Consider the following 12,856-nt stretch of genomic DNA (forward strand, 5'->3'; position numbering starts at 1 on the left):
CTTTGTGATATATTTAAAGAACTAATTTCATGATAACAGAAAGTGACCTTTATCTAACAGAAGGCAATGAAGTATGAATTAAGCATGAAGTCATGTTGTTCCTTGCACAAAAAAGACACCATCTTGACAACTAATGTAAGCTCAAAGCTGAGGCCAAACAGAATATGTAAGGAAAGATTAGACAGGGCACTGACTCAATTCATCTGACAGGGAGGACTTCTTGAGTTCCTCTGCTCATTTCTTCATCCATTTCAGCTATTTATTAAGAACTTTTATTTTGGTTCAGTCCACAAAGTGAAGGAGATCAGATTTTTTTTTTTTTAATTGCTAAGACAATTTAAGTTCAAAGAAAACAAACATGAAGAGGTAACAAAGAAACGTCCTTAAATGACAGGAACAAGGAAAGTTAAGTGTCATATACTGCAGGCTAATGCACAAGACTTAAAGCAGGGTATCTGTCTCTTTTAGAGGCTAGACTTTGGGGTTCATCTCTCCTCTACCAAGCATTCTTGATGGCCTAGGGTTTATTGTTTCTTTGGGTGACTTTTAAAAAAACCTTCCAGGTAAATATCATTACCATAAGCAATTGAGATGACCAAAAAGAATCCATGCCTTATTATACATTAGTAACTAATGTTGCAGTATAACAAAGTACGTAAAATTTATTTAAATGAACAGTTACCTAAGGAAAGATTTTTTTTTTTACATGATCATTATTGCACACAAGCTGAAAAGTTGTGACAAAAAGAAAAAAAATCATCACTTTAAGCTCAGTATGAGTTACAAAAGAAAAGAAATTTGAAGTTCCCAATAGATCTATGGTCAAAAGATGTACTACAATATCTTGCCCACAAATAGTGGGAAAGAGGGGAGGGAAATCAATTTAAGCACTAAACAGAATTTATTTTAATAACGCTTTTCAGCTTTATTAAAAAAAGTAATAATCCAAAACTAATATATCAAGACCCACAGGGAGTCACACTTTACAAGTTTTAGATGAGATGCCATTTTCTAATTAAACCAAAAGGGGAAGTATCAAGCAAACAGCAGTTAAAAATTACATTTTATTTTAAGTAGACTCCTTGTAAAACAATAATGCCAGGAAGTTCATGACTCATGCTTATGCTTTCCTAAATTTTCCTTTTAAAAATGTCATTTACACTCACAGTCTATAAGTCAAATATGGTATCCCTGGGAAGACAGTATAAAAGTGTTGCTAACCTATTGATAAACAAGAAACAGACATCCTTCAAAATTACTTAAATCAACTGCTTTAAAACAAACTGCCACATCGTAACTGGTGGGAACAAAATTTACGTTCAATGTTAAATCAGACTTCTGTTTTGGTGCACAGATGCTATCATGCAAGCTAAATTTAGTCCTCCATGAAGATGATATCAGTGTTCGAAGTATATTCAGAACTCTTGTGCCATTAGTTTGTTAACAGTTTCAGTTAAAAATGAATGCAGAGTTAGGATTCTGAACAGTAAATGAAATGATAAGCTATGTCAATGAAGTGCAAATTAGGGTATCAAGAAAAGACAACACGCAAATCTACAAGAATTTTAAATGTTTTACTTTCAACTCCTTACCATTACTTCAGAGGTAAGATGCATCAAGCTTTCAGTTATTTCAGAGCATTGGGAAGAGTCCATAATGAATTCTCCTCTTGTGTCACCAACTATTAGCTCTGGCCACCGGGGTCCCTCATTTTTCTTAATTAGAGAAATTTCCAAACTAAAATGCAAATAGAAGACAAAGAGTAGTACATGAAAACACTGCATCCATTTCTCAGATTAGTCAAAAAGCTCTAAATGTAGATTTGAGCACTTCTCCTCTCCAAACTGAATTAATAATGAAAATCACATAACAGAAACCATTACCATTCAAATTATAAAATAAACTATTCTAACAGAAAATATTCTAAAGAAAAACAGACCAAGGACATGTGATTTCTAAAAGCCTGAGAACAAAGAGAATGCATTCATGTAAGTGTCCTCAGAGTTTCCAATGTAAAAGCAGTTTCCACTGAAGCAGTCTTATTATAATACTTTAAATACTGTAGGAGATCACCTGTAAAGAAATCTATTCAAGGAGTGACAGAGTTTTACTACAGAGGTTTATCTGAAACCTAAGTACTTAATAGGGCTACTTAAGTGTGCCCTACCTTTAATAAAACATCTAGGACAAAAATACTTGTATTTTATAGACCTCAGAAATACTAAACCAGTTAATTATCTACATTGTGTATCTAAAATCACATCTCAGAAGAGATACAACTTCTGTAACATGTAAAAAAACCCCCAAACTATGAGAACCTGGTATAAACATTAGGAATAACTAACTAAATAAACAGACAACAAGAGACTTAGCCTGATGCACCAACACAGCAATTCCATTTAATTACTGCATTAGACCAACATGAATATAAAGATAAAACAAGAGTTATTTTTATTATATTCTCTTTTTAGATACACTTATAGGGTCTACAATGACAGTCTTTTACCTGACAAAACAGGAAAACCTTCTGAGTTACTACCTACTACATCATAGCAATAACTACTTGGTGAACTCTGAATCAGTTTCTGAAGCAATTACACTGGTATGAGAAATAGCATACTTTTACAGAAGATATTTGGAGTAAGTTTTAGACTTTTAATCAACAGATTTAAAGTGGTACTGCAGTACCAACATTAAAAACTGAGTGTAACTTACTACACTGAAATGCGTAATTACTATTTCCCATTAAAGTAGAAGCTGGAGATTCATGCGATATTGCTCACTTGATTGAGTAATAAAAAAATTGAGTTACTCAACTGAGTAATAACTAAGTAATTCACTATGATATCTAATAATCAACAACTGAAAAAAATCACATTTTATTATATAGTATTAGTATAATCTAGATAAAAATACTGGTCCCTTTATTTAATTCTTTTGGAGAATAACTATCTTTTACAGTTAACCTTTTGTGAAAAAGCCAAGATTTTTGATGAGGAAAACCACAGGAAAATCACAGAATCACAGAACATCTCAAGTTGGAAGGGACCGATAAAGATCATCAAGTCCAACCCCCTGCTCCCCTCCAGACTACCTAAAACTAAGCCATATGACTGTCAAAAGGAATTGAAAAAAAATTTAACTGGGAATGTCTTGCAGAAAATGTCATGCTAGGTTTTTTTTATTAGAATCAAATCTCACAAGGTATATGCACCAATATACTTCACATAGAAGTGCAAACAATGCATTACTGCAAAATAGTGACATCAAGCTTGTCCAAGCACCCAGAAGTCAGTTTTATCTCTACCATACCTTTTTCCACTTTGTATTTTAAACTATTATAATGGCAAGAATAACTACTGCCATATATATTACATACAAAGCAATATCTAAAACTATCATAAGACACTATCTCAAATGTGTAACACTCTGCTCCCCAATTTCCACACTTGGGGAATGGTAGTGAAAATGTATGTGTTTAGAAGTTGTAATTTGAAACTGTAATGACTTTTTTTTCCTTTTTCTACTTGAAAATCAGACTTCATGGTGTCAGAAAGCCAGTTAATATAAAGTCTGTTTTTCACTGAGTCTTCTCAAACACCCTCCTTAAATGGCCATATTTTCCATAACATTATGGTTGCAAACATTACTGTGCCATTGAAATAAATCTGTATTCTCCCTACCTACCGCATACTCATTCGGGTTTATAGGATTAAAGTTTGTGTATCTCAAAACCTCTCAGAGGAAAGTAAATCGGAAACTCTGTGGACCAAAAATACCTAATGGAAACCCAAGGTCAGATCCTAATAAGACAAAAAGTTACAGGGTTTTTTTCATATCAACAAGCTTCACAAACGCAGAAATAACTTCTTGAACTGGGACCCAGAGACAGAAAACTGAAGTGCATACACTCTCATAAAACCGAAGTGCATACACTCTCATAAAACAGGTATTAGATATTGAAAGTGAAGGGGATCAATAAAACCACGTGCCCTGCTCTAAGGCTCTAACTGGTAAAAAGTAAAGTGCAATTTTCCTATTGTATGATTCCCTTTATTACAATATATTGCATTCAGAATAACTGAACTGTAAAAAGTAATAAATCTACAGCAAAAAGGAAAAAAAAAAACAAAGGAGCACTGATTATAAATCAAAGGTAAGACAGACTGAAAGATTCTTTTACAAAGTTATAACATTGAAATTCGAGTCTTGAATTGCTGGAGTCAAAAACAAGATTTCCAAGAAATATGCATGGTCAAAGGGATAATTTTTCTTCAGAAGAAATCACTAACTACAGCACAATCATATTTTATTGCCAGATGCACAGCAAGAACCACTTCTACACTACTAGATTATTGGAAATTTCTTTCAACACCTGTACATTTTTGCTCCAAGCAAGTACTTGGTGACTGTTAATCAAAGGAAGCTCAAAAAGTAAAATCAGTAACTACAAACTCAGTTTTTAATTAGTAAGTTTAGTTTATGGAAATGCAAAAGGGACTGTAATGCAAGTAGAAAATACTGTTATCTGCTATTTATCTCTATATTTTTCAGAACCCATAGTGCTTCAAAGTAAAATTATATTGGATATTAATGATTGGTATTAGAAAACAAAAGGCCAGAGAACAACAGAAGACATTTCAAAATGCCTTGGAAATGGACACCACTAATGCATTTCCCCCAGCCCTGTCCCATGCCCAGGAGGTATACTGTGGCCATTAATACACTAGGAACTTTAACACAGAGTCTCTCTTAACTAAAGAAATTCTTGATCATTAAATATAGTAAATAGATTTAAGCATTTTTGTTGTGCTCGTGCACTAGCTTTGGCTGGGATAGAGTTAATTTTCTTCATAATAGTTGGTGTGATGCTATGGTTTGGATTTGGTTTTAATTCGGATAAACGACAAATATGCTTAGTGATATAAGCAAATCTGTATTTTGCTAAATTTACGTCCTTTATCACAGAGCATTTGCAAAGCTTTCCCAGTAAGAAAAATTAATTTTTATCTTATTTAAAGGAAATACCTCTATTTCCATAGAAACAACTCCTTATATTTTTTTCACATGACGACACCATATACAGAAACTACTCTTTAAGCAACCATTTAACCAAACCTGCTTGTTTCAAGAAATAGTGGCTCATTACTTTATCCTAGGAGAGAGCAAAAGCAGTAACTGTCCAAATATGTATAATATACTGACAGACCTTGTTGCTTTTCTTATACTTGGAAGATCCAAGACAAATTCCACCACGAACCACTTCTGAACAATGAAACCGGAAACAGTTTTACTTATTGACTCATGTCCTTGCATTCCCTCTCCCCCATCAGCCTGTACCCTTCTTCTCCACCCTTTATCTTATGTTTAAATAATTTCTTTGGTTCAGGACTTAGCCTATGGTTCTGCATTTACAGAAAGATCAACACAAGGTGCTTCCAGTCTGCAAAGAGTGTTACATGTCACAGAGCTTGTGACAGACTAAACCCCAAGGGCTGGAATGTGACTCACTGAACACCCTTACAGTGGAAGAGCACTGGTGGAAATGGGCAAGGGGATGTGCCCGCAAAGCTCAGGGAATAATGCAAAGAAGCTGACCTTATCTCAACACAAAGGGTAGCCTTTGTTTTAGATAAACGGCTATCAACAGTTGAGTGGATCAACTGGTGGTGTAAATATTTCTCCTTGAGTTCATTAGAAGAGTGTGAATATGCCCACTAAACCATGTCCCAGAATGCCACATCTACCCATTTTTTGAACACTTCCAGGGATGGAGACTCCACCACCTCTCTGGGCAGCCTGTTCCAATGACTGACTACCCTTTCCGTGAAGAAATTTTTCCTAATATCCAACCTAAACCTCCCCTGGTGCAGCTTGAGCCCATTTCCTCTCGTCCTATTGCTAGTTACTGGGGAGAAGAGACCAACACCCACCTCACTACAACCTCCTTTCAGGTAGTTGTAGAGAGCAATAAGGTCTCCCCTCAGCCTCCTCTTCTCCAGGCTAAACAACCCCAGTTCCCTCAGCCGCTCCTCATAAGGCCTGTGCTCCAGACCCTTCACCAGCTTTGTTGCCCTTCTCTGGACACACTCCAGCACCTCAATGTCCTTCTTGTAGTGAGGGGCCCAAAACTGGACACAGTATTCCAGGTGTGGTCTCACCAGCGCTGAGTACAGGGGGACAATCACCTCCCTGCTCCTGCTGGCCACACTATTCCTGATATAAGCCAGGATGCTGTTGGCCTTCTTGGCCACCAGGGCACACTGCTGGCTCATGTTCAGCCAGCCGTCAACCAGCACCCCCAGGTCCTTTTCAGCCAGGCAGCTTTCCCCCCAAAGCTATGATATTAACTAAGGCTACAATAACTACCAAACGTATAGATAGCTAGCACTGGATAGAATACTTTACCTGTAGTGAAGAAATATTTGGATGCATAGATTCACAGATATTACAAAGAGAATACCTGAAGAACCTGGAGAACTCTATCTTGCAATAAGACTATATGTATCAGTGTCTGATAGCTGTGGACTTATGCACAAATCCCTACTTGAACATTTAAGAGACTAATATGAGACTTCTAAATAATGAAACACACCCCTAGGTTAAATAAACAACGTGCTAGTTACAGATGTATGAAAACGTATGAACTTTTCAAAGTTCAGAAGTATGATCACAGAGCTCTTGGAGCAGAAAATGTTTAGTGTGTTCCAGACTTTCAAACCTCCCTCCCTCAGGCAGACAAACAGAAACCCACCCATGCAATTGACAAGAGAAGCTGTAAAAATTTCAAGGTACTTTTACGGGTAATATGGGCTTAGAGTACGAAGAAGAACAAGATCATTAAAGTATGGCTCAACTATTTGTTTTTCATAATGCACATACTGCATTTCATTCATCATGACTTAAGTCTGAACCATTTAGATGGTTCTTCAGTTCTAGCTGTTCTCACCAGGTAGCACAAGGGGAAGTACAACTGCCAAAGATGAACAGAGACTTTCAATCCCTCTTGTAAGTGGAAGGATCAAGAGGAGTATGTTTAGCAGTATTTAAGCATTCAACAGCGCTCTCAGTTCACATCCTACAAAGTAGGACAAAATGGTGCACATAAGCGTTCACTGCACCTGCTAACTGCAACAAAGAAAGTGGCTTAAAACACAAGCTTTTAGCTCCAGGTCTCAAACGGAAAACTCAGAAGGGTACCTTTCCAAATATATAGGGATTTCACACTCCCTTTCACATGTGCAGAAACACATGTGGAAATAAATCTGAATACTTATGTCACCTTCCAGATACGGAGCATTTTTAATGATGCAAATGTTGTAGACAATTTGCACCCACAAAAAGCCCTAAACCAATGGCTGAACATATCTTGTCACTGAGATCAGTTTAGGGCTCTGAAGGGCCCTCTGGATGCTCCACTAATGATATAGAGTCTAAGTAGAAAGCAAAATTAGATGTCCAGAATTAGGTTGCAATTCTCTACCAGAGAACTAAAATTCTAGAACTAACAGGTTTTGAAATAAAAAAAAAAAAAATGACTATTGTTTAGGGAGCTCTGAATTCTTTTTTTCCCCCTCTCCATTCTTTGGTGTTTTTACTTCAGGAAGAAAGAGACAACTAAAATTTACTTCTCAAATAAAACCATAAATATTTCTATTTCAGGTCTACAGGACGTTAACCATGTTGAACCAATTAAGTTTACTTTGCTTACAAAGCTATTTTTAACATTTTGATAGCTGGGTTTTTTCTGGCTATTTGGAAAATTAAAGCTTTTATTTAGTACTTCAAACTATTACTGAATTTACTTACTGAATTTACCACGAAAGTTTCATAATTATATGATACGCTGTCTTTATGAAAATCATTTAACAGTTTACCTATTCACTTTTCCACTGTGATCAACTAGAAGTGAATGGAAACATTAATTCTCAAAGAGAATTAAAAAAACCCAGGTAGTCATACAGACATGCATAGGTTAATCTCCAGTAGCTCTTATCACCAAATATTGTTGTAGAAAGGCAACTGACAACATTAGAACTGGAGGTGAACTCTGGCTGCCAATAAACACAGGCAAAGCATGTGAAGATAATGTGAGGAGGTTAACATTATGAGCATCAATGAGCCTAATGTTGCAAAGAACTCTGCTTCACAGCTCAGTAGTAGAAACTCTTAATTTCCCAGACTGATACAGGTATAGCTGTCGGAACAGACAGTTACACATAGTGCCTTTTTCTCTGAAACAAAATAATTTCTTGTTTTGGAAAGGCTGTTCTATGTTGTTGTAGAAAACAGCCGGTCATGTAGCTTATAAGCAAGTAACTGTAAGAGGAATGGATTACTATCACAATTAGCTAAAGAAGTATTGTGAGACAGCATTGCAAAAGCCAGTGAACTATTTTCAGCAGAGACAGATTCTTGTAAGGAGGCATGCAGGGTGTAGCATTAAATGAGTTAAATGACTCCCAGAGGGGTCAGAAGTCAGATACGGTATACACTTTGAAATAATTTCTTATCAATAGGAACACTAAAAACCACATACAACACCTTTTGTTCTCTTTAATTATCCACGTGCAGCTTTCATGGTCCACAGATGAATAGAGTTTTCCTTCCATCAAAGGAGGCTGGTCTTTCAGTGTAACACATATGTTATCAGGGGAAAAGCGTACTTTTATGTCATCCTTAGTGATGTCTTGAGGAATGTGAACTGTTATTGTCACATCGTCTTCAGTCTGCTGCCAGTAATACAGAGGGTCTACAATTGGAAACATTCAGAAAAATACAAGCTAGATTACAAATGCTGTCCTGGATTCCACAGCATGCAATGCTGGGAGATATGGAATAGAAGTTTGAGGAAGAGTGGAAACTAACTTTCACTCTGAACAATTTACATAAAATATATTCTGTTTATAGAATAGAGAAACTTTTTTTAGCAGTCAAGTTCATTTATGTCCCTCGTCTGGAAAGCAATTTATATTCATGTCTATAGTCAAATACGCTGACAGAGTTATACAATGGGCATTAAGTATTACTCCAAGTTTACTGGAGCATACAAAATTGATAACCAAAATGTACTTAAATACACTGAAACATTAATGATTAATAATTTGGTTGAAGAGACATCAGGTGCAGTGGTACTGACAAGGTACTGCATGCTCAGAAGTATATGCCATTCAGAGATGTGAACATTTTTTTCCTTACCTATTTTGCCAGAAGCTACGCTGACTATTCAATAGAAATTATTTCAGAAGACCAAGTAGTCTTCATCTGTCTCAGCTGACGGAGATGAAATAAACTGCCTGCCCAGAGGTAATGCTTGACTTTTGCTCCTGGGTCTAGAATCTGCCTGATGTCTATCTTGATTATTAAACTGCTATAAGAAGTGGCCTTTCAAGAGAAATGTTTATACAAAAGGAAGGCTATGACAGTATGATTGGGTAGTGCACAGCTGGTCACAGAAAACACAAATACAGGTGCATTCATTTTCTAAAGAGCTCTCTTGTACATGTTACCTTCCTATTTAGAGGAAAAGTAAAGTATGGATAGACCCTTTGGAAACTCTAAAGCTGTCACAACACAATACACAATTTAGTTGATCTAAGCTTCATGTCAACAACTGTGACTCTGGAAGGACTCTTACGCTGCTGTCCATTACCATTACCACGAGTTTCCTGTTTGCAATGGATCAGTCACAGGTGCTACAAATATACTTCCCAGAAACTTTTAACATCTGACATATGATCGCCTTCAAAATTCTAAACTTCGACATAGATTGTATCTGATAGTAAAAGTCTTAATTTATAAGAAAACTGAATGACACCAAAAAAGTAGCTTAAGACTTCCTCTCTCCCCAGTCTTCAACACAGCCTTCACACAAGCTGTCAGAAATGTGCAGAGGGGACTATGAAAGAACAAATTAAAACCCAAAATACCAATGTGCAACATAACTGCCTTAATAATATTTATCTATTTTTTAAAATCCTATAAAAATGAGAGCTCTGTTGCTGGCATATCTTCATAGAATCATAGAATGCTTTGGGTTGGAAGGGACCTTTAGAGATCATCTAGCCCAACCCCCTGCAGTGAGCAGGGACAGCTTTAACCAGATCAGGGTGCTCAGAGCCCCGTCCAACCTGACCTTGAATGTTGCCAGGGATGGGGCCTCCACCGCCTCTCTGGGCAACCTGTGCCAGCGCTTCACCACCCCCACTGTAAAAAGCCTCTTTCTAATGTCTAGTCTAAATCTATTCTTCTTTAGTTTAAATCCATTATTCCTTGTCCTGTCACAACAGGCCTTGCTAAAAAGATTCTCCCCATGTAGGCCCCCTTTAAGTACTGGAAGGTCGCAATAAGGTCTCCTCGCAGCCTTCTCTTCTCCAGGCTGAACAACCCCAACTCTCTCAGCCTTTTTTCGTAGGAGAGGTGCTCCAGGCCTTGGATCATTTTGGTGGCCCTCCTCTGGACCCGCTCCAGCAGGTCTTCTTTCATTATCTGATAGCTCTTCTGCCTGCAATTTTATATAACCATGCCACTAAAATCATAGCCTACATTGGGTTTAGCAAAAGACAAATTCTCTCTTAAAGAGGTATTAGACTTTCCCCTAAACTAGGAGTTCAGGTGTCAGTACTTTCTCTGTGATCAGATTTTTGTGCCATGAGAAGTTTTCTAAAGGTATTGCTGCAAACAGTACTCCACACATTACAGATTTCGGGCTTTGGCAACACCTTATGTGCGCATACGCACATGAAATGAGCTATCCTAAGAACAATATAGTGCTCTTTACTGTGCTTCTTTAATCACACCTAGCACACAACTCAAGAAGATCTTAAAATCATTAAAACATTGAACTAGCTAATTCAGGTAACAACTGCATAGGCATTGGCACTATGGTGTTCAATGCATGGAAGAACTCCTTTGCCTCAAGATTTATATGTATAGACTATTCTTAATACAATTACATGTTATCACAGTGTATTAACATTAATACATTCCAGAAAATTGATCTTTTTGTATTGTTTCCCAAACAGATTTTTGCAGCATTGACAAAGATTGTGCTACTATCATCCAGTTAAGACATTGGTTAACAAACCAATCCTATATTCAGAAGCAAAAATCAAATCTGAAATAAAAAAAATATAACTACATAAACATACATATTACAGAGTTCAGTGATATTTAAGATAAGACAACTTTTTACATACCTAGTTTTGTTTTGATCTCAAAGAAAAAAAATGTATGGATGCCTTTTGTTGCAGTTTACTATTTTTTCTGAACTGCCTTCCCACTGGAGAAAAGACAATCTTTTACAGGATTCTCATTCTTTAAAAAGAAAAACGTTTTGGTTTTTGGTTTGGTTTTTTTTTTTGTTTTTTTTTTTTTAATTTAGAAAGGCAGGAGTAAACTATATATCAGAGAGCTTTCTGATGGACAACTATTTGGGGCGTCAATGGGTGCCACAACGCCCTCTCTCACCTAGGAAGACTGGCTTCTTAATTTGAATACTTCAGCCAGATGCCTAAATTTAGGTGCTACCTTAGCAATTCAACTGCTAGCAAATACTTACTATAGTTCTGTTTGCAAAATATCCTTTTCCATAGGGCAAAATTCTTTAAGTGTCTCCTGACCAAAAAAGTTTCTCATATAGGTTTATGCACAATACAATTTCCCAGGGTGAAAACAAACAAAGCCAATCTGTCCTTAAAAAAAACCGAAACCTGGAAGATAGATATTAACACAAACATTTACTGCTAGAATTTCCAAACAGATGGTAAACTGGCAAGCTATTTTCTAAGCCAAAAGAGAATAGCCTATCATAATCTGCCAGATAAATCTTACCTTTCTTTTCATCTGTTGCTTTGGCATTGTCATTTTCTTCTAATTTGTTGTCTTCATCTTGCATAAATTTGAATGGTTTGTAGGAAACAATCATTAGACCATCCCCACTCGGCTCTATTGCTGCATAATGGGGGACTGATTTTCCTTGTAAAACTCTCCTTTTAAAGATTTCATATCTATGATCACCTATAAAATTAAAACAAATAAAATCTTAGTGGTAATACTTTCCTAGAAGACAAATTATTATATGGGAATCTCATTACACTTAAAAATACTAAGCAATCCTACCAGTTAAATCACAGTATCAGAGTTTAAAAATAATTTTCTCAGACTTCTGTTTTCCAATGAGTTTGTTAAATATGTAGACCCCAAAATTAATCTAACGTTGCTCTTTTATCTTATGATGGCTTTGTTGATCACAGCTAGCCCAACAATTCACAAAACCACTCACAGCCTCTGTACAAACGAGTTTTTCAAATACTTTTTGAGCTGCTGTAAAAACTTGAGAAGCAATGAAATAGCTAGTGGTAACACTTTATTCATAATGGAAAATGCCCATCTTCCTCAACTTTTGTAAAACACTGCCCTTTAAAAAGGGAGGTCCCAGAGGTTAGCTACTGGTGTCAAGGACCATGCCATTCCCTACTGTGCTCCCAAATACATGAGAACTGACGACTCAAAACACCAGTAAGGTGACAGGTTCTAGGACAACATTTGTTCTTTTTCCATTAGAATCTTACTGCCTGGAGAGTCCTCAAGTAGTTGATCAACGTCTGAATAATAACAGATTGTACAAATGGATTTTTAGCAAAAAACTAACAATTTGATAAAATTCTCAGGGGTGATAAAATTATCCACAGGAATTGTTTTATTTTTTACATTTATGCTTCATCTCTTCATTAAAAGAAATCACTGTACTTGTAACTACAACTTTACTTGAAAGAAACTGGGAACTCATTAGCAGAGACATCAGACAAGACCAGATTATGATGGTGAAAATTATCTGTACTGCTCTAGTACTCCA

At 36.3% G+C, this 12,856-nt stretch overlaps 1 protein-coding gene across 4 annotated transcripts in view; it reads right to left on the minus strand.

Annotated features, from left to right (window-relative positions):
- NUDCD1 (NudC domain containing 1) overlaps window positions 1-12,856 on the minus strand; it is a 52,785-nt gene that overhangs the window by 16,327 nt on the left and 23,602 nt on the right. For all 4 annotated transcript variants that reach the window (XM_075705460.1, XM_075705461.1, XM_075705463.1 and 1 more), the window contains 3 exons: window positions 11,833-12,018; window positions 8,545-8,752; window positions 1,593-1,737 (listed from right to left, as the gene is read on the minus strand). In XM_075705460.1, coding sequence (XP_075561575.1) covers window positions 1,593-1,737; window positions 8,545-8,752; window positions 11,833-12,018 — 539 coding nt within the window. The remainder of the gene's footprint in view (window positions 1-1,592; window positions 1,738-8,544; window positions 8,753-11,832; window positions 12,019-12,856) is intronic.

Source organism: Pelecanus crispus, chromosome 2 (assembly GCF_030463565.1).
Source record: "Pelecanus crispus isolate bPelCri1 chromosome 2, bPelCri1.pri, whole genome shotgun sequence".
Classification (NCBI taxonomy): domain Eukaryota; kingdom Metazoa; phylum Chordata; class Aves; order Pelecaniformes; family Pelecanidae; genus Pelecanus; species Pelecanus crispus.